Source organism: Brachypodium distachyon, chromosome 1 (assembly GCF_000005505.3).
Source record: "Brachypodium distachyon strain Bd21 chromosome 1, Brachypodium_distachyon_v3.0, whole genome shotgun sequence".
NCBI classification, from domain to species: domain Eukaryota; kingdom Viridiplantae; phylum Streptophyta; class Magnoliopsida; order Poales; family Poaceae; genus Brachypodium; species Brachypodium distachyon.
Window position 1 is genome coordinate 8730743 of NC_016131.3, and position 21693 is coordinate 8752435.

The 21693-nt window shown below is 49.7% G+C and overlaps 4 protein-coding genes across 4 annotated transcripts; 2 read left to right on the forward strand and 2 right to left on the reverse strand.

The window, feature by feature from the left end:
- Positions 1-1212: 1212 nt before the first annotated feature.
- Positions 1213-2132, forward strand: LOC100842287 (oleosin Zm-II). Its single transcript, XM_010232959.2, has one exon. It carries the CDS (start codon positions 1279-1281, stop codon positions 1846-1848), a length of 570 nt encoding a protein of 189 aa, XP_010231261.1. The 5' UTR covers positions 1213-1278; the 3' UTR covers positions 1849-2132.
- Positions 2133-2699: 567 nt separating this feature from the next.
- LOC106865773 lies at positions 2700-5256 on the reverse strand. Its single transcript, XM_014896564.2, has 2 exons — positions 4291-5256; positions 2700-4204 (listed from the first exon to the last, which is right to left on the reverse strand). The coding sequence occupies exons 1-2, from the start codon at positions 4588-4590 to the stop codon at positions 3845-3847; spliced, it is 660 nt and encodes a 219-aa protein (XP_014752050.1). The 5' UTR covers positions 4591-5256; the 3' UTR covers positions 2700-3844.
- Positions 5257-5273: 17 nt separating this feature from the next.
- LOC104581981 (putative F-box protein At3g10240) lies at positions 5274-6014 on the forward strand. Its single transcript, XM_010231204.2, has one exon. The coding sequence runs from the start codon at positions 5274-5276 to the stop codon at positions 6012-6014; it is 741 nt and encodes a 246-aa protein (XP_010229506.1).
- A 9244-nt stretch (positions 6015-15258) lies between these two features.
- LOC100842904 (zinc finger CCCH domain-containing protein 24) lies at positions 15259-18540 on the reverse strand. Its single transcript, XM_003559497.4, has 2 exons — positions 18306-18540; positions 15259-18093 (listed from the first exon to the last, which is right to left on the reverse strand). Exon 2 carries the CDS (start codon positions 18067-18069, stop codon positions 15784-15786), a length of 2286 nt encoding a protein of 761 aa, XP_003559545.1. The 5' UTR covers positions 18070-18093; positions 18306-18540; the 3' UTR covers positions 15259-15783.
- Between the last annotated feature and the right edge of the window lie 3153 nt (positions 18541-21693).

Here is a 21693-nt window from a genome sequence, read left to right on the forward strand (position 1 = left end):
TTTACTCCCTCCGTCCCAGTAACTTTTTAATTGTGCAAGACCGAACCAAATGTATCTCAGGCTGTGCAAAACCAAACCAAAACCTGAAACCGGAGCTGAACCGAACCGAACCGGAATTACAGTTTTCCGGTTTTCGTTCCGGTTTTAGAAGTTGAAAACCGATTGGCATTCGGTTTTTCTGTTTAAAACCGAAAAACTGTTTTAACCGTAAAAACTGAAATTGGGTTGCGCGTAGAAATTGAACCAAGTACCCACCACCTCCACGGTGCACAACACCTTTTATAGGCCTCAGCTCCGCCTCTCTCCCTGTCCCCTGTCGATGTGGGACTAAAATGCTTGGTGGACTAACGCAGATGGCTGCCAGCCGGCCGAAGTCTTTAAGGCCCAAATACAATTACAACAGGAATTCAGGCCCATATGGATGAAGTATTCGGTCCACACTTCACACGCATTTGAGCTTTCCTGCATGTGATCAAAATCCACCTGAGGGATGTGTGACGACTAGTACTCCACTACACTACACGCAGCTTCGATTGAGTAGTAGGTATTGATTGATTGGTTCAACATACTAAGTGCATCATGCCTTTTGCATGTGTTGACTACAAGTATCCACTACAACAGAGTTAGACTAAATTAAATCATGTGTACAAAAAATTCATGCGACACTCAAAAATTCGCATCAATTTTGGTTCTTTTAGTTATAACCGAAACCGAACGGTTATAACCGAAACCAAACCGAACTTTATGAACCTTATTAACCGAGATATACAAACCATATTAACCGATAAACCGTATTACCGAACCAAACCCAAAAACAAAGAACCTAGCCGCAAGGACAATTAAGAGTCCCCAAAGCACGAATGCATTTGTAGACATTTTCATTTTTTGACATGTGAGATTTGTTACCTTTGCCCACCGAACACCGCTGAACGTGAGTTACACCGACCGACGAACCCGCATTCCGGGGAGGCAAACAAAGGTGGTGCGTCTCTCAATGCCGTCACGGCCCATCTCAGCTGTCACGCACGCACGGTGGTGACTTGGCTCAAGCCCGACAGCGGCGCGGTGTCCGAGCTCGTGCCGTGTCAGCCTCCCTTCACCGGTGTAGCCCATGCAAGCCTCGTCGCAGCCACGTACCCCCTCCTCCTCGCTACGTGTCACCGCTTCCTCCACCTATATATGCGACCCCTCTCCCCACTCCACCTCACTCACTCAACACAGTTCACCTCCACATTTCTTCTTCCATTTTACTCCAACGAGATCGACCTTCTTCCGGCGATGGCGGACCGTGACCGCGGGAGCTACATGGGGCAGCACATGGGGCACCATCAGTACGGGCGCCCGGTTGGGGAGCAGATGAAGGGGATGCTGCCCGACAAGGGGCCGACGGCGTCGCAGGCGCTGACGGTGGCCACGCTGTTCCCGCTGGGCGGGCTGCTCCTGGTGCTGTCCGGGCTGGCCCTGGCCGGCTCCGTGGTGGGCCTGGCCGTGGCGGCGCCCGTGTTCCTGCTCTTCAGCCCGGTCCTGGTGCCAGCGGCCCTGACCATCGGGCTGGCCGTGACGGGCTTCCTCACCTCGGGCGCGCTGGGCCTCGGCGGGCTCTCCTCGCTCACCTGCCTCGCCAACACGGCCCGCCAGGCATTCCAGAGGACCCCCGACTATGTGGAGGAGGCCCGCCGGAGGATGGCCGAAGCGGCCGCGGCGGCGGGCCACAAGACGCAGCAGGCTGGGCAGGCCATCCAGAGCAAAGCGCATGAGGCTGGAGCTGGCGGCGGCGACCGCGGGGCCACCGGCGGCGGTGGTGCCACTGGCGGAGGAGGCGGCCATGGCAACAAGGCGTCCTCGTAAGCAGATCGACCGACCGACGGCGCGTGGGCATGCGAGTGGAGCGGCAGGAGCGCGCGTAGCGGAAGTGTTCCTCGTTGAATAATTTTACATGTGTGTTCGTAAGTGTCTTAGCTAGGTAACTTCGTCTCAGCCGGCGGCGAGAGAGTTGCGTGTGTCCATGCGTGTCGTATGATGTGTTGTTCCCTACGTGTACCGCCTGAAGTCCCGAGTCCAGTGTTTTCTACCGGTTCAGTTCCGAGTTGTGAATAAAGAGAGGCCAGGGGAGGTTGCAGACTTGCAGTGAACAAGCATCAGAATAAGAAAAAAAGTATTTTGAGAATCTCTCTCTCCCTCTCTCTCCATGTCAATTGGGAGTGCCACAGGCAAGCCACAAACCGTCCGTTTTTAGACGGTTGGGAAGAAGACACAACTAGAGTAGGAGTACTAAAAAAGGGACTGCCTGAGGCGAAAAACTGCATCAATAATGGCAGTCGATATATGTCTTAAACACACTGCCTGAGGCTAAGAGGCAAACCACTGCCAACTCTTTTATGAATAGTTGCCGCCAACGCGACTCAAGTGCTAGTACTTAGGATTGAAACTTTTCAAACTTTTATTCAAGTGCTAGTACGTACTCGGATTGAAGCTTTTCTAGCCAAAGTATTCGTGGGTCTTCATTTGGCTCAAGTTGCCTTACCCACTGTTTGGGCTGCTCAAAATGTTGGGCGAAATTTTTGGTCCGTCAACATACCATTATGGGCAAGGCAGAGAGAAAATATTAAGTATCCAAAACCATTATGGGTAGCAGAGAGAAAATATGGATAGTCAAACTAGGTCTAACTTTTCTACATACCTAAAACTGAATATCCATATTTGTTTCTTCACCCCTTCTCGTATACTTGGATATGATACTTGGGCATATCCAATCAAAATTAAACTAGTGCATATGAAATCTGAACATCATAAATATTACAAATTTTAAAGACCAAACTGAACACAAACATTCATGAATGTCTCTCACAACACAAGTTCAAACATAGATAAATATGATGCAACATAGATAAACTAGCTGCCTTGTTTTCCATTCCACTTTCACCGCTCTTCAATGAGATCATCCCTAAGCCGAATATGAGTGTCCCCATCTTGGATTGCATGGTGAGTCGCATGGTGAGTCTGTAAAAATCGTTCCCATCTTGGATTGCACGGTGAGCTTGTAAAAATCTTCTAACGCTTTCTTCCGTGGTTTCACCATCCTTCCAATGAAGTCGTAGTTGTAGTCCACGTCTTGACCATGCTCATTCTCAATGATCATGTCGTGCAAGATTACACAAGACGTCATGATCCTCCAAAGCGTCTTTTGGTCCCAACACCTAGCCAGCCCCCTCACAATTGCAAATTGAGCTTGCAAAATCCCAAATGCATGCTCCACATCCTTTCTAGCCGCGGCTTGAGCATTATGAAAATGAAGCTCTTTGTTACCTTGAGGGTTTGCAATTGGCATCACAAATGTTGCCCATTGCGGGTAGATCCCATCCGCTAGGTAGTAGCCCATGTTGTATGTATGCGCATTAGCCTCAAACTCCACGGATGGTGTTTCTCCGTTGGCCAAATTTGCAAACTGTGGTGATCGATGAAGCACATTGATATCATTGCAAGCCCCAGTCACCCCAAAGTATGCATGTCAAAACCATGTCTCATGATCGGCGACGGCCTCAAGTATAATGGTTGGATCATGTACATGATCGGTGAACTGTCCATGCCATGCCGCGGGACAATTCTTCCACCTCCAATGCATACAATCAATTGAGCCAAGCATCCCTGGAAACCCTCACCTTTGTTCTCCTCCAAAAGCTTCTCGGTATCTTGAGCATTGGGAGATCTCAAATACTCCGGCCCAAAGATCTCAATCACTGCCTTCGCAAAAGCGCCTCAAACACTTGAGAGCTGTGCTCTCTGCCATTGCCAAGTGGCCATCAATCATACCATAGCTCATCATGCGCAAAACCGCGGCCATCTTCTAAAAATTACTATGCCCAAGTGTCCCTACACAGTTCCTCTTCTGCACAAAGAATGTATCATGCTCCTGGAGAGCTGCAGCAATGAGCATCCACAAATCGATGGACATTCTATACCGGCGTCTAAAGTATCTCTCTGGATACACCGGGTTCGGAGCAAAATAATCCCTCATGAGACTTTGGTGGACTTCTTGCCTTTTCCTACGGATCACCGCATGGCCAACAACAGAACCACCATGTTTCAGTCGCTTGTTCGTCTCCATTTCCAACAACATGAGAATGGCAAAATCTTCCTCTTCATCCCACTCATCATCTTCATCGAAGGACAAATCATCGACGAAATTCCCACGTAGCCAATCCATCTATACACATAAGCATTTCCCATCACTCACATATTACTCATGGATACCGATTTGCAACTTCATTCAAAGAGAAGGGATGAACTCACCTTGCTGGAATTTTGTCGAACACGTGGCGGGCGCCAAGCTTCACTTCTAACTCCGGCAAAATTGGGACCAAATCCGACGTCCGGGAGCAGCAAGGAGGCCGGAAATTGGAGCCGGCAGCCGGCGGCGCGTGGTCTGGCCGAGCTCCCGCTGCTGTGTTGCTCTTCGGGGAGGGGAGCGGGGCGCAGAGAACTGGGGAGGAGCAGCACGTGGCCGGGCGTAGGGACGACGGTCGGAGGCCATCGAGGGGAGCGGCGGCGCCACGCGCGACGATGGCGGTGTGCCTCCAGCCTCGCCACCATCCCTCGAAGCTCCGCCTAGGTCTGAACGTGCCATATCCCCGTCGCATCCGCTCCGCCTAGGTCTGAAGTAGGGTGAGCCCCTGGACCCCTCCTCTAGCTCCTTCACCAGTTCCAGCCGTCTCTCTCGCTCCTGTCGCCGTGAGACACCCGCCGCCGAGCGGCAGCTCCTTACCATTGCCGCCGCCCGCCGTCGGCATGGCACGGCCGAGCGTAGCCACGCTCCCTTCACACCCGTCTCGTGCACACCTCACCACAACACCACACACACACACACACACACACACACACACACACACCGCACGCAGAGTGCCATCGCCTCGGGCACCCACAGCCACCGACGACCTCACCGGCAGACGCGACACGCGGAAAGGAAGAATCCGAGTCATGTATGTTTATGCAGGGCCGCGCGCTGCACCCAGTTTTGCATGCAAATTTTTCCCCTGGATCGGACAAGGGCAAGGCGCAGATCGGTATCCCAGCCCAACTCGGGCAAGGGCAAGACGCAGACCAGATCGGATTCGAATTTTTGTTGCTTGTATTCGTATTCATGTATTGTGCCCGGTCAACCCTTTATTTAAGCAGAGCTAGCGACAGCACCTACCGCAGCAGCAGTCGATTCATCATCAGCAGCAGAGGCCAGCGCGCCGATCAATATCCCAACCCAGCCAAGGAAAACTACAACCATGGGAGCCACGGTGAGGCGCCCCAAGCGGATCAAGGCCGCCGCGCTGCCCGCCGAGATCGTGGAGGAGATCCTCGCCCGCCTGCCAGCCAAGTCTCTGCGCCGCTTCCAGTGCGTGTCGCGGTCGTGGCACGGCCTCATCCCGTCGCCGCCCTTCCGCCAGCTCCACTCCAGCCGAGCTGGCAGCCGTCGGCCGCGTGGGCTTTTCGTCAGGCGGGCCGGGTACGGCGGGTCCTTCCACGCTTGCCGGCAATTTGGCGGCCCTGTGGAGGAGATCCTGAGCTCCTCCGACTTGGCGCCGGGGAACGTCTTCCCACTAAACAAATCCTGCCACGGGCTCGTCCTCCTGTGCTGCCTTGACTACAGCGCTTACTATGTTTGGAATCCTTCCACCGGGGACATCCTGGCTCTGCCTGACAGGACACCGTTCAAGACGGCGGGGTACAATTCTCACACGTTCGTGTCCTACGGCCTGGGGCACTGCTCGACGAGCGATCAGTACAAAGTGGTGCGCATGTATTGGCATCGTAACGCCACATTCTGCGAGGTCTTCACACTCGACCAGTCCACCTACTGGAGGCCTGCCGCCATGAAGCCGCCGCCTTCGAGTCAGGGGCGGCCAAGGAGCCGTGTTCATCCTGCACTTTGTCGCAGAAGATGGCGTAATCACTGCCTTCAACGTCACGGACGAGACTTTTGGTACACTGATGCCCCCAGCAGGCTTAGAATACAGTGGTTTTGATCTGACAGAGTTGGATGGCTGTTTGTGCGCTTATTTTTCCGATGCCGGCCAGCCCTTACCACATATGGCTGCTGAGAGATTATGAAGCTGCTGGTTGCTGCGGCTGGGAGGAGCTTCGATGCTTCGATTGGGGAATCATGACCGATGTCGAATGCGCAGCGCTCAAGTCTCACTGGATCGCCCCACTGGCGATGTATCCCGAATATGGGAGCACGGATAAGATTATGTTTGGCACAGGTTCTTGCAAAGTGTTTGTCGTGGACCGTAGCAGCAACAACCCGCCGGTGACTCTCTTCTCATTCGAGTTGGAGGACGGTGTGGTGCACAACGATGGGCAGTTCGCTACCATGGGGTTCTTTGAGGAGAGCCTCGTGCCGGTTGGCCGCACAAGTGATGAGATAATCTTGTCATCGCCATCTGCAGAGGCCTGGTGCCAAATCCTCTCACGGCTTCCAGCGCGCACGGTTGGACGCTTCAACCAGGTGTGCAAGGATTGGCGTGCCATAATCAAGAGCGAGTCCTTTGTCGTCGATTTACACTTAGAATATCAGCTGGCAAACCTAAGTTGTAAAAGCCATCAAAATCAAATCATGTTTACCGATGGCAAGCCCAACAGTTTCAAACCGTTGGAGAATTTCATCATCAACACATCGCAAGTGCCGCCACTGATAGACGACGACAGTCGTTCAAGACTAGTTTTTTCCAAGCCTTGCCATGGGCTCAACGCGGGAGCCTTCATGTCTTATGACTTTGTTTGCAATCCTATCACTGGTTACTACAAGGCCCTGCCCCTAGATGACGGTGGAGACCCAATTAGTGAAGATGGTAATCACATGTTTGCGGGCCGTTTAGGCCTAGGGTATGATGTGGAGACTGGCATGCATGTCTTAGTCCGTATCACATTCAAGGAGAGAAACTTGACAACACGGGATTACAAACAAGAGTGCGAGATTCGGTGCATTGGAGATACTATGTTTTGGGAGGAGGTAGACCCTCCGCACAGACCAATAGCTGACACGCCTCCTGCCTACTCAAGGGGAAAGATTTATTGGATGGCAGATAGTAAGCTCCTCAGGTAAAGATCGTCTTCAGGTTGTTATGAAATCATCGCACTTGATGTCGCAACCCGCGAATTTGAGATCTTGAAGGGGCCGCTGCGCAGCCATGATGATGATAGTAGCGAGTGTGTGTCTATCGTTGAGCTCCAAGGGCAGATTTGCAAGGTTTGCTCACACCCACGCCTCCACAGCATGGAGATATGGGCAATGAAAGGCAATGCTGCTGGCACGTGGTCCATGGAGTACTACATAGATCTCAGGAGGTTCACGCCAGACTACTCCCCAGAGCTAGTGACGCCGGTAGCCATAGATCCAAGGGATGGAAGAATTTTGCTCAGCTCGGGAAGGGCGTTAGGCTACTACGACCCCAAGACGGCCGACATACAGACTATTTACTGCTTAGGGAAGCACATCAGCAAAGACAAGAAGTTTGTACCCATTCTATTCCAAGAAAGCCTGGTCAGTCCATGTGACCAGATGATAAGGGTACGGATCCTCTAGTGCTGATATCCAACATCAAGATATGCGCGAGGGAGGAGAGGAAGGCAGCCGTACCAAAAGTGAAGATGAAGGGTACAAGTTAGAAGAATGATTTGTGTGCAAGGGGCAGCCAACGACAAGGATGATATGTCTAGGTTGCACCACAAGTCGAGTACGAATATGAGGCGCAATAGGACAGCCTACGACGAGTCCGACACGTCTAAGGAGAGCCCGGATCTGCGAGTCTATGTTTGAGTCGAATTACGTTTGAGTCGAATTCTAGTTATAGTTTGAGTCTGAGTCGAATTCTAGTTTGAGTCGTATTCTAGTTTGAGTTTGAGTTTAAGTCGGAGTCTGTATTGAGTTTGGGCTGCCCCATCGCCTATATATACAAGGGGTACGCCTAGGGTTAGGGTGAGACCACGTTTTAGCTTATTCAGAACTTTTTGTTGAATTGCTCCAAGCATTCATCTGAAAATATATAATTCCTCTTTGTTTGATCAGGAATTTTACCCACAACATATTCGTTTCGATAGGATGTTTATCTATTGAAGTTCAAGCGTAATCTGTCGTTCCGCTGGGAATTGGAAGATTGCGAAACCGCTTGTGGTCTGCGGACTACGCCAACTAGTGTGTGGTGTTGCGAATTTCCATTGGGTTGCAAGTTCGTTGCATTGGCGACGGGTGATCAGCCGGAAGATTTGTAGAATCATATAAATTATCCATGTGCTCTCTGAGAAGATCGGGCCACCCCTTATCACCAGGTCTATTATTAGGTTCTTCTTTTTTTTTTCATTATTTTCGTCTTCCTTTTTACTGGGTTGAACTCCATCGGACTTGATCTACATGGTGTAATAAGAGCAACTTAAATAAATAAAGCTAGTAAATAAAAAGAATATCACACACGAGATCACATTTGTGCTTGCTTTTGCTTAGGCTCAATATGTAACTTTTGTACACAAAGTGATTTCAGAGCAACCTTTTTTTTTCTAGAATACTCAGAGCAACCTTCAATTTGCATTGGTTGCGCTGAATCATCAATTTCAAACACAGGCCCTATTTGAAACTCCTGGAAGTTTTCTTTGAGCTGAATATTTCTAACTCCAGAAATCTTCGTCATATTACACTTAGTTTTTTAGTTGAAATAATTTCTCTCAATTCTAGAAGAAAAATCAGAGCTTTATCGTTCATAATGTTAGCATACAAACTTTAATAGATTCGACATGAATCTCAACAAGGGCATATATAATTCGGGGTAAAAGCTAGGGTGTTTTAAGCTAATTCTTCTCATAATAGCAGCGATGAGTAGTTTTTTTTTCTCTAATTAATGTGGTAATTTCTATGCCGTCATGGTAACCAAAACCGAGGACTGAGGTCATCTCACCAAAACAACGGAAAGATCTTATGATGAGGATGGGTTGTTTTCTCTTAACCAAAAACATAGCCTTAATACGTATGTGCTTTATGTCATGAATGCCAGAGTATAGCCAAAACTCACAATCTTATTATCAGTATCGTCTCACCTGCTCCTTACTGCAATTTGACTTCCATTTGTCACACACGTCACCGCATAATATACTTGCATACATGGATAAAACTTCTATTGACGTTTTCACTACAAAAGAAGCTTTGTACACATATTCAATTAATGTACCATATATTAATTACATGTCAAAATGATTATCACTATTCATCAGAGCTCTTAAATCAGTTCCATATAATCTGCTCTAAAAATAAAAATTACCCGGTGTATCTATCTCATGGGATAGACCTGTCATTTGGTTGCATCTGGTATGTTCTATCCATTTGGTCATCTTTCTGAGTAAGTCTTTGTGTTGCAGCTGGACGTTGGGGGCTGGACAACCCGCAAGGCACCTCGCCGGAGAGGAATGACTTTCACTTACTGCTTTGCATGTGTGGTCCGAATATGTTTCATCCGAAAAGTATAAAATATGTTGCCGGCATATTAAGGTTCCACATATTTACGACTCTTTTTTTTGCGGAGAAAGAACTGGTGATATTAAAACAAGATTCTTACAGAAAGATCCAGAACAAAGATAAAATTACAAGCAGGTTCTTCTGGATCCCGGCTTCGTGGACGACGGACAGCACGTGCCGATGGCGCGCCGCCGCTACTCCTCCACTCATGTCTTGGATTGGGAGGAGCCCCTGTGCGGTCGGGAAGTCGTCAGTCCTCGGCTCCGGAGAGCCTCCATCCTGCTCCATCAACGCGCCGTCTTGCACACCACCACGAGCTCCTTCACAGGCAACAACACCCGGAGCCGCCGCCTCACGGACTCCGGCGAGGGTCTGGCGCGCCCCACAGCTCCGAATAGCCAGGAGCACGAGGAGGAGGACAGATCCGTGGCAGAGCTCCACCGGAGCACCACTAACGGAGGAGGAGACCGCCGCCCGCAAAATCCACACCGGCGTCACCTCCTCAGCGCCGCCGGCAGGAACCCTACACATATTTACGACTCTGCATCTGCAATGCTATGGATAGAGCTGTCTCCACCGCTACATGGCATCTCTGGCCCGTCTTTATTTTGTCAAAATATGTCTATGGCAATGCCAACTCAAGAAGTCGACGAACTTGTAATTGAAGTACTTCTAGTGGGAATTGTGAAGAACCAACATTCATGTACTCCTACCGTCCCATATCGATTCAAATTTGTTCAAATATGAATGTATCTATATCCAAAAAGCGTTTAGATACATGTAATATTTTGTTACTTAATATGGGTTGGAGGTGTTGAGGATATAATATATTTCCTAGTCTTCTTTTCATCAGTTCGGACTTTTGGTTGAGATGGCTAGCACATGCAATTCAACATGATATCAGATCCAAGAGATCTCAAGTTCAAGACCCTGCTCACGCAGTATTAGAAAAAAAAAAGATTACGCAGCCTACACCAAACTCACACTAAGGATTAAAATAACCTTGAGGCGAGGGGCAGTTCGGACTTTTGGTCCATCACTAATGACTGTTTTCCTGATGGTGGCTATTCTCCGATACTTCTATCATGTGTTCCAAATGGGGCGTAATTAAACAACAAGAGTACTCATTAAACAAGTCCGTAATAAGTAGAGCAACATTAGTCCACCGACCATACGAGAAACTCAGCTAGCTAACCACAATCATTTTTTGGATAGACACTCAGATCGATCATCGATCTAGCTAGGTAGGTACTACGAGCAGAAGGGCAACGAACGAAGATGCTAGGCCAGCAGGTAGGGAGCTAGCGTACGTAGGCAGAAGGAAAGCATGGACACGCCGTGAATCAAGCTTCTCACGGCCGGCCAGCGGTCGATCAGCAGAGGAGATCTAGTCTAAGAGGACGATGGCAAAGCCGACGAGGAGCAGCAGGCAGAGGGGCGTGGCGGCGAGGACGTAGCTGGCGACGAGCAAGGCGCGGAAAGCCTGGGAGAGGCACGTCCTGACGGCGTCGGCGGCCACCCCGCTGGCGACGTGGTAGAGGCAGTAGGCGTTGAAGGCGCCGAGGAACGTCCCGAAGGCGAGGAGCCATCGGGCCGGCCCTCCGCCCGCGCCGGCCTCCGCGAACATGCCGGCCGCCACGGCAGCCGCCCTCTGCCCCGCCCCGGTCTGGAGCATGAGCACCGCCGCCTCGCGCGCGTACACCACCTGCGCCGCCGTGGGCGCGCCCTGGCCGCCGGCCTGCGGCGACAGAGAGAACCAGTGCGCGAGGGAGTGGAACGCGAAGGCTGCCGATGCCAGGCCGAGCAGGACGTGCGCCCCCGCCATGGCGCGCATGGCCATCGCCCGCCGCATCTGCCACGCGCCGCCACCAGGAGCAGCCGCCGCAGCAGGAGGAACCATTCTCGAGTCAGTCACTTGCTCCGGCCGCACACTGGTAGAGCAGAGCACTGATGTGATCGGTTCACTCTGCTAGCTGGTACGTCTGGTCTCTGGCTCTGCTGAGTTGGTTAATCCTTTCTTCCCATATTAGTTGTCTCAAATTTGTCAAATATGAACGTATCCATGTTAAAAAACGTGTAGATACATGTAATATTTCGATAACTAATATGGAGACGGAGGAGTACTTAGAAGAAGTGTAGATGGGTGTCAAGACTCGGGAGGACTGTCGTATATATATCGATCGGCAGCTCGGGCGACCTACGAAACTACCTCGAAGCTGCGGATTATTTCGGGTAAAACTGAGACAATGTGACCGATGGATGGACGGACGCATGCATATACGAAACCGGCATGGCGCGCTGCAAGGACTGATCAAGCAGCTAGCTATTTATGTATACGCACTACTTAATTTGCTTACTTGTGGTTTCTCCGTAGATGCATCGTCTCATTTTCTCTTTGGTCGGTGCGGTGGATATGAGCAGAGTGGGCCGGAGAGAGGCTATCTCTTGCTTTGCGTGCAACGTAAAGAAATTCGACCAGTTGCACATCCCTCTCTCTCAATGTGCTCCATTCGGACATGTACCCCATATGGTGACTCGTTGTCTGTACTGGTCATCACGAGTGCGTGCCTAGCAAACTATTCCCTCCGATCTTAAACTAACCACCACAAGTATTTAAGAACAGAGAGAATAGTTAAGATGAGAGTATAACAATTTTGTTAGATATACTTAATCGTTTGGACAAATGGTACAGTCACTTAATTGCTCTGCACATCAAGAAAGGTATTCCCTGAATTTATCTGACGCTCAATAATTTGACAGTACAAAAAAGGGTGGCTGCTGATCTTTTTTTTGAACAGCAGAGGGATCCCGAAGAGAAAGCACAGAGCACCTTTTACAAATAGGACCTGCAAGAAGTAGGAAAAAACAAACAAGTCCCTGAACTTTGTGGAAAGGACCCCATACTGTAAGGCTAAACTGCAATCGGGTCCACTGCCTCCGGTCGAATCCGTCCTCGCCGTCGCCGGGGACACAACCACTTGGGACGCTGAGGATGCCATGGCAGCAGCCATGGCCATCAACCTGAAGCAAAACTGCCTCCTAATGGCACAACGGCCGGGAGGAAAGAGGGTCGGCCGCCCTTCGGCCAGAAGAAGCGATGACATGTCGCCGTTGGCCGGCCATCCACCGCAAATGCAGGCGCCAGCGTCATAGCGCCAGTATAGCCATCGCTGATAAGCTCCGACCCGATCCGCAAGCTCCAGACTTCCTTTCTTCTCCGCTCAAGCACCACCTCCATGGCGGCTTCCAGAACATTGAGAAGGTAGCTGGCCCTTCGACAAATAGGAACAACACGAGCTTATTAAGGGGGAAGGCAGCAGATCCGCCATCTTCTCCATAGCTCCACCATGGAGGGACTGCAGGAGACGACGGCTGCGGCCACCGAATGCCGCTCGCAAGGCCCGGAAGCCTCCTCCCCAACGGCATAACGCCAGACCAGCACAAGGCCGAACACCACAAAAGCAAGAGCAAACCTACAACTAATATGTACAGGAGGATCCTAAACACCTCACCCAAACCAACTTCAGCCGGCGACGCCGACGGAAGCGGCCTAGATCGGGCCAGGACGCCAGGTCGCCCTCCGCCTCGCCTTTCTTCCCTAGTCACCTCTCGATTCGCCTGTTGCTACTGTAGCGGGATGGATAAGGACCAACCTGTTGTTGGGAGTTGTTACTAGATCAATGTGCGTTGCTGATCCGGCCAAAACTCTACATGATTGTATTTGCAAGTCGAGGGACGCGTAGCGGTGTAGGTGTCCGACTTGAAGCCCAATTCTGTTCGAAAAGGAAAAGGAAGAGGAAAAAACAGAAGAAAAGACCTTGCTCGTTTCCCTTTTCCTCCTTCTCGGCTTCTCGCACGGTCACACCAACTCCGCACCATCGAAAACCTAGGACGGTCGCCATGGCCGCAAGGGCGGTAGAGCGGCCACCCGGCCTTTGGGTGGAAGAACCCCACCTCGAAGCCGGAAAGCTCCAACACCCTCCTTGTGGCTGGTTTGTCCGAAGATTGCCCCTCTGCCCCGGTGGCCGCAGCCTCCGCCGCCTGCATTTCTGCCAGTTGACCCTGTCATGTAAGAAAGAGGAATCCATGTGTCGTGTAGTTCCTCAATCCCGAGCAGACCCTTCACTCTGCAAGTCTGTAGCCCCATATCAATTTGCTGCCCCTTGAAACTGACCTTACATTAATACACCTAGCTAGTAATTATAGTGGATCAGCGATGATAGACACGCCAGATCCCATTGAAAGGGTACTTATCTAAAATATTATAGACGCCCCATATTGTATGACTTGTCTAACATAGACTTCAATTATGCACACAAAACACCGGACAATAGTAGCAGCCAGCACCACCTTAAGCTGGCTTCTATTGTCGAGTTAGTGTTGTTGGAAAATATATAGTAGTAGTTCTGACTTGTCAATTTGGTTGAGATCCTAGTGTTTAATTATATGAATCTGCGTCTTTTAATCTCATCATGCAACTGCAGTTAATACTTAGAGGAGCTCTGATTTGTGCAGTGAGTTGATCATAGTGTTTAATTCCATAAATCTCTCTCTTTTATTCTCATCATCATCTGCAGTTAGTACTTAGACAACTAGTTCTGATTTGTGCACTGAGTTGATCGTAGTGTTTAATTCTATAAATCCTTGTCTTGTAATCTCATCATGGAACTGCACTTAATACATTTGATCATATCGCTGCTGATATTGCCCCTCGGGCTCGGTTGAGTAATGTATTCAGGTCGGGTCCCCCCTGATTCCTCAAAACAAGTTCACGTTTTTTTGTCATGGTTGGAGCTAACAGAGGTGACTAGTTCGCGAATGATCGCAAGCATGTTAGCGCTCAATTCCGACGGCTTGTTGGAAGGAACCATCACTTTCAATTTCCATCGGATCACATTTTCTGCGGTATATTTGGAAGAAACTTTTCATTTTATCAATTACTCCCTCCGATTCTAAATTGTTGTCGAAATATTACATGTATTTAGACGCTTTTTAAGAATAGATACATTCATATTTGTGCAAATTTGAATCAAGAATTCAGGATCACAGCGAGTAACCTTTTCAGAATTTCGGTGAAGATATTTCTTTCACTTTGAAAGTTTTTGGAACAAACATCTGACTTTTTAGTTACCCATGAATACGCCGCTACACCTTCCCGTTCCCAATGATCCATCATCATTCATCCCTGCCGGCCCTGCACGAGGGGAGGAGGTCGCGGTGCTATCGTCCGGACTTGGCACCTCAAAGCTATGTGCCGTTGCAACGAGAGAGCAAATCACTGTAGTTGTGACTGCACGTGCGAGTCCTTGCCCTGGGCATTAGCAATGTTATTAGTCGACGCATGCACATGACCTCAGGCAGAAAGATGACGGGTACCGCGGAAGTTTCCGTTGTGGTTTGCATGGAAAAACAAGAATTCTAGAAAATCATTCCCTTCCCAGAAGAATTTCAAAAATACCTACATCTGCATTATCTTGCGCTTCTAGAACCATGTTTCTGTCAAAACAAGAATCGGATCGCTGCTACGCGTCCTCAAAATACTGCCCGGGTTTCGAATCAAGATCTGGGGATGAACCGGGATAAGATTCCACGATCTCACAACAGCACACGGATACTCGACGCATTATCCCCACTCCCGTTTAATTCGGCCAACAGCTGACGGCGCCACGTGCACCCACTAATTCTGAAATCCACCCGTCAAAACAGAAACACAACCTCCTCCACCGGCCATTCTGCTGCACCTCAACAGATTTTTCCAACACGGTAGCAAGTGCGAAACAACTGCATTATTTTTTTACATTATTTCAAATATCAACCAAGAATTGTAGAGGCCCCAACATCTGACCAAAACAAGGCCATGGTATAATCCTCGAAAATGCCTGTACCCACTTATACCATCAGTACATCATCAATGTCCTGATAAACAAAATAAACACCACTAGGCAAAGGAAAGAATTCCGACACAACAAATATGTCTTCTTCTTAACAGGGTTAGATTAACAAAATAGAGGATTTTTTTTTTACTGATGAACTGAAGCTGCCGGGGTGCAATTCTACCTGCTTCGGCCTTGGAACAACCCCAATCGAGGTGCTTCACTCTTTAACCTACTACTGCAATCTCAATGGTGTATATGATTTACCTCCAAAATTAAAGAAAACCAATCTCTGAATCACCGCCTTCAGCTATCCATCAATGCTTCTTGACCACCTCAATGAACAGAAAAACAAAAAAATACTTCGAATTCTTTAGCTAAGAATAGTAACTTCTTGCACCTTCCAGGCTCGCTGTTTGTCTATGTTGCTTGATTACCAACCTTCTCATCAAGCTGCATCTGCTCAAGCAATGCTTCAATAACCGCAGCTTGTTGACGTCCATCCAGCCGAGTGTTCACACCAGAACCTTCACCGTTACTTACAGAGGGATGAATTAGTGGAGAAGGTCTAACAGAGTTCACGGATTCAGCTGCAGTTACTTGCTTCTCTGGTGGAGACTCCTTTACAAGTGTGTGCACCCACGAAAGATCTGGATCATCATCACAACCTGATCTCAGCTCAAAGGAAGATGACCGACGAAGTTTACCCAATTCTTCACCATTGACACCCCAATCTGGTGTCCCAGAAGGTGATCCCCACCTGGACCATGATGAGCTCAGAGGAGAACCAACAAGAGCTGATACTCTTGCGGCACTAGGCCCAAAATCACGAGAACTGAGGCTCCTCATTGTCTGCTGTTGCTGCTGCTGCTGCTGGTGCTGCTGCTGCTGCTGCTGTTCACGCTGGGCAAGAGCAGCAGCTAGGTGGGAATTCATCGGGGACCCAGATTCGACGCATCGGGGAGACATCCGGCCAGGGGAGGAAATACCAAGTGATGCTTGCAGTAGAGATGAATGTAAAGGCAACTGCTGGTTGTCCACAGCCTTTGTTGAGTAGACTCCCGTGTTGATTGGTGAAAGGAGCGCTTGCTGCTGTTGCTGGAACTGATTAAGGATAGCAGCCTTCTGAGAAGGTGAAAACATAGCACCTTGATCGGCATTACTGTACCTTGGAGAGGAGACCATCTCAGCTGAGAAGAGATCATCCAGGTTTGACGGATTCAGACTCTTGGTCCGGGAAGTATGATTCCCTGTGGATGAACCAAGACGTGAGTAGCACAGATCATTTATAAGCTGGGAATCAGACTCCTGCAACAGGGAGTAGTCATCTGCAGGCATATCCCTTGCACTAAGTGAGCTTCGGAGCCTGCTCGACTGAAGACTGCTGCCAGGGAGGTGCAGTGTTGGAACATTTGGTTGCTGCCAGCCCAAAGAAGGGGGCATCCCATTGCTAGAGGGAGACATTGGTGGTGTAAACGGGGACATGACTGCCGAAACCGATGATGGAGAACCAGGCATCAAGCCCATTGCTGCTGCCATCTCCATTGCAGTTGTTGCTGAGGCCCTTGGGGATGGTACTGCAGATCCAGTGGAGGCATACAGTGGGCGGAGCTCATCAGTTGTGTGGGCAAAGAAACAGACACGGCGATTGCAGCCGGTGCCATCCTTGCAAAGACGAGTACGGTATTGTGCTGGATGGAGCCAGCACTCAAATACCCCATGAGCATACTCACACATATCACCACGCCGGCACACACCCTTTCTGAAGTCAGGGCATGGCACACAACTGTAGTGATACTTGCGCGGATCCCGCCGGCGAGCATTCTCTCCAGGGTGGACAAAGGGGCACTCAGTCCAGTCATGCGAGTATGCACGCGAGCATGGTCTGATCTTAAAGGAGTACATGCGGAACTCATCAGAAGCATAGATGCTGTTCTTGATATCCGGTAGGGATGGGTCCACTGGGTATTCCTTCTTCTCTGAAGTTGCAACTCTCGGCAGGTCTGCAAACTTTGTCATCATCATCGTCATTGCAGCAGCTGATGGAGACCGCGCGTTTTCAGCGGTGGGTGATGACACGGGCGACGAGATCAAGTTTGTGGCCCTTGTTACCACCAGGAGCACGCCATGTTCAGCCTTTGGGAACCCAAGCAGATCTTGCAGGGCAATCTTCGCATCAATCATCTTCGGCGGCACAGAGATCACATCAGATGGACGGCACCCAGACGCATCTTTGGCATCAGCATCAGCTCCAGCCTCGATAAGCAACCTAACAGCCTCAACAGCAGACGGAGAGCCACCAGAGGCGGCACAGTGGAGGGCGGTGGTGTCGTTGTGACCGCAGCGGCGGTTGACATCAACGGAGGGGAGTGACAGCAACAGGCGGAGCGCGTCGAGGCTGCCATAGGTGGCGGCGACCATGAGCGGGGTGCGCTGCTCCATGAACTTCTGGCGGCCGTACCAGAGGCCGGCCTCGTCCGCAGCGGCGGGAGGCCCGCTCTCCAGCGCACGGCGCAAGCCGTCGGCATCGTCTTCGGCGGCGAGCTCGAGGAGGCTGGCGAAGGCATCGTCCGTGTCGACGGTGAGGTGCTTGGCCATCTCGGCAACGGCGGCCGCGGCCGCCGCATTCTTCTTGGGCGTGGCGTCCTCCCCGCCACCGCCGTCGACGCTGGGCGCCGTGGACACGGAGATCGGCATGCCGTTCATCTGGGCTTTCTCTGATCCGAAGCACTGGAGCGACACGGGGAAACAAGAGTCATGAAAACAGTCAAGGAAGTCCAAAATAGCACAAGAAATGGACTTGAAACCTACCAAATCGGAGCCGAAATACAACGGAAAAGAGAAAAAAACCTAGGCTAAACAGGGACGGATCTAGATGGGGTGCCGGATGTGCACCGGCACGCCCAGAACTTGCGAAGATCAGTGGGAAAACAACATCATACCTCGAAAATCAATGGTCAAAGACCGCGGACAGGGTGAAGACTGCAGCAACGCGATGTCCCGACGAGGAAGAACGGGGAACGGCGACGCGCGAGAGCCGGGGGTGTTGGGTGCGTGTGGGGATGGGGATTGAGGCAGGGGAGCTATGGATAAATAGATTTAGAGCCGCCTTCTTGATGGATATGGGGAAGTTCTGATTAGAGTTGAAGCGCAGGGAGCGGAGACATGAGCTAGGGGAAATTTCTTACACTTTATGCTTCATTGTCATTTCTACATTTAGTCCCTATAGAATTACTTAATTACATTCACACACCAACAGCCTTGGTAGGTCAAGACGCTCGAGGGAAAGGAGAAGAAAGGCACCGAAAGAAAGAAGAGTTGTAGTCCAGATATATGTAGGTGTTCCAGTTTTAAAAAGACATCAGCAAATTTTCATGTATTTTTTATCCTATAAAGTAAGATCTTTTATGCTTGTCAGATCTTTTTATTGTGAGAATGCTCGTTAGACCTTTGAGGACATAAGTGGTCACTAGTACAATCCCCGTACGTTGCAACGGAACAATGAAATTAATGTTTTTTATTATTAAAATGCTCGACAAACGACAAAAGCATCGCTCCTTTTATCTACTTTCCATGAAACAGTTTCTGAACCTAGATAAAAACATATTTTGGTGGATACAATCTGAACATCGCACCATGGTAGAATGAAAAGTAAGTTTTAGCACAAGACTAACCATACAGTGGTTATGCAACATCGGCCAATGTGTCCTTCATCTTCTCAGTGGCGACAATTAAGCTCTAGACGTGAAACAGATATGCCAACAACAATAGCATGGGCCGGCATGATCTGCGGCTCCCACAGTCCCACGAGCCTTGACGTCCTCGGGCTCAACCTCGCCCACGTGCTCCCGCCTCCATGGCGATCTTGGGATGCTGCCGAAACCCGTGAACCTGACAAGCCACCACAACAGCTCCTGGTGTGGCACCTCCTTCTTGAGTAAGCAGCGAAGGCATGCATCCTCAAGCCATGAGAGTAGCAGAAAGCTCAAACGTGCATTGAGATCTGTAATTAACGTCAAACCAATTAATCCCCTACTCATGCATTGGTACCATGAATGCTGCTGGGCAATATTGAAGCATTCTATCGAACACTTGTTGGCTATAACAACGAGAACATTTCCTTACAAGCGTTAGGCCGAAGAAGATGCTCTTGGACCAGTATTGAGGGCGGTTGCGGCGGCGGGTGGCGACGGGCGGCAGAGGCAGTTGAAGACCGCGGCGGCGGCTCAGGCAGAGGGGGACGCCTAGCCCAATATGAGTCGGGTGAGATCAGGGTGTGTTCCCTCCCAGGTAGGCAGGGATCTTGATCACGATCTTGATGTCCTCAAAATCAGCGGTGCTTCGTTTCCTCTACGCACATAATCAGCGGTGAGGTTTTTCTTTTCTGCGTTTTCTTTCGATGGCATAGGAGGTTGGACGAAGGGAGGGCCGACGGACGACGATGGCCCGGGAGGGCACGGGACGGGGAGGGGACGCGGGGTAGATCAGGTTTTTTCACCGTGTGTCCTGCTGTCCTGCGGGGAAGCCCATGACCGGTTTTTTTAGCACGCGTGAGGGTAGCGTTTGGCGGACGACGACGAAGGAAGCATTGCTTCCTTTATTATTAGGTGTAGATATTTGAAGTTAGACGGACATCTTATGTATCGTGTCTTCAAAGAGGTCGACAAACACTTTATTTATTTATGGACCATTAGTTTAGACTCGTTGTGCTGGATGGGATTTTATGATACTTTGTGCCATTTTTGGATAAAGTTTTCGAATCAGATGCACTATCTCATAGTATAATTTAGGTGCAGTTACGGACGCCTCAACTTGCATATGTTTTCAACAAATTCGTTTCTCAACCTTACTTTGAGAGTAGTGGGAGAGATAACTTCCCAATACAAATTAAGACGCCAACACAAACCATATAACTAGCCCATGGGGGTGGGGTGGTTCTTGGGATGTCAAAGCACACACTCTTGTTTGATTGGCTACCACATGCTGTGCAACTTCCATGTAGTTCTCAAAAGATTTTAGTAGGCTACTATGTGCATTAAAAGCGCGCCAACTTCCTAAATCAAATTTTCGCGCCAACATAAAGATCACTAACTAATAGGTTTTAGTTCTAAGGATGTAAAAAAAACTCAAGTTTTATACTCAGATTTGGTTGGCTACCATATGCTGCCAAATTTACACGTATTTATGAAAATACGTCATTAAAACAAACTTTGTCGTGGTTCTCATTTACTTGTGCACGTCGCGACAAAATCAAGTGCACACCGTTTCTCTCTAATTAAGCTCATTGGGTGGGTTCAAGTTTGGGGCATTTAAGTTTGTGCCTGCTTGGTTCACATGATTTGAAGGATTGCAATAGCACTCACATCGCCTTAAGTTTTATGGGGGTTAAACCCTTGATTGCTTGCAGCATAGAAAACAATTTCTTTTCTATGTGAATAGAGTCAAGGAGATTGTTTTGCAAATTTTGGCGCAAATAAGCTTTATTTTTACAATTTTTTTTGTAGATTTTGATCCTACAAACTGAACGACATAGATAGTTCATTTTGTTGTCAAAATTGGCCGGCTCATGGGCTACCAAAATGATCACCAATTTTTTTGGCTAGCTACATTGAGTTTGATTTGGACAATTCACAACCGCAGCATTTGAAACACGATAGCATCTTTTTTGCGGGGGAGAAATTCGGTAACAATTACTCTCGCGTTTGCAAAACGTAAAGCGTATTTTGATGGTTCAAATTCATGCTTTGACTAATAGTTAGTTTATTAATATATTGACAATGTCATATCTATCATATTCATAAGTTTTTTTTGCTGTGAGTAATTCTATAACTATGGGTAAGATATGATAGGAGAAAAATCATAAAGAATTTATAGCAGCCAGCAGGGCCAACCCCCTGCACGTCCTTTCAAGGCAACGCCCCACGTTTCCATAACCGGCACGCCGTGGGCGGCAGATCCGGGCCGTCTGACGGCCGCGATAACGGCAGAAGCAGCGAGCGCTCCATCCTTGGGCCCCCACCACAGCGAGTCCACTCCGCTTCCCCCACGTACGGGGTCCGCCACACCTGAGTGCGCTAGGTACGCTCGACCGCGTCCCTCTCGTGCCTTCTCGAAATTTCCGACGCTCCCGTCCGTTTCTCCCTTGTCCGCATCGCCCCGCTCTCGTCGTCGCGCGCGAGGTCTTCTCTTGCTTTCTTTCCTTTTCTCCCGTCACGTTTGCGCCCGTCGACTTGGTTGGTGCGTGGCGGCACGCGGCAAAGCGCGAGGGAACGAACGACGACGGGCTCTCACTCGCGATCGCCAACTCCCGGACAGGCCCCCCGCGCGCCC

Bases quoted from the DNA above. Each gene is read 5' to 3' on its own strand.
- LOC104581981 (XM_010231204.2), top strand. From the start codon at position 5,274: ATGGGAGCCACGGTGAGGCGCCCCAAGCGGATCAAGGCCGCCGCGCTG.
- LOC106865773 (XM_014896564.2), bottom strand. From the start codon at position 4,590: ATGGTGGCGAGGCTGGAGGCACACCGCCATCGTCGCGCGTGGCGCCGC. The intron at 4,205-4,290 runs GTGAGTTCATCC...TTATGTGTATAG, and splicing joins TTCGACAAAATTCCAGCAAG to ATGGATTGGCTACGTGGGAA.
- LOC100842287 (XM_010232959.2), top strand. From the start codon at position 1,279: ATGGCGGACCGTGACCGCGGGAGCTACATGGGGCAGCACATGGGGCAC.
- LOC100842904 (XM_003559497.4), bottom strand. From the start codon at position 18,069: ATGAACGGCATGCCGATCTCCGTGTCCACGGCGCCCAGCGTCGACGGC.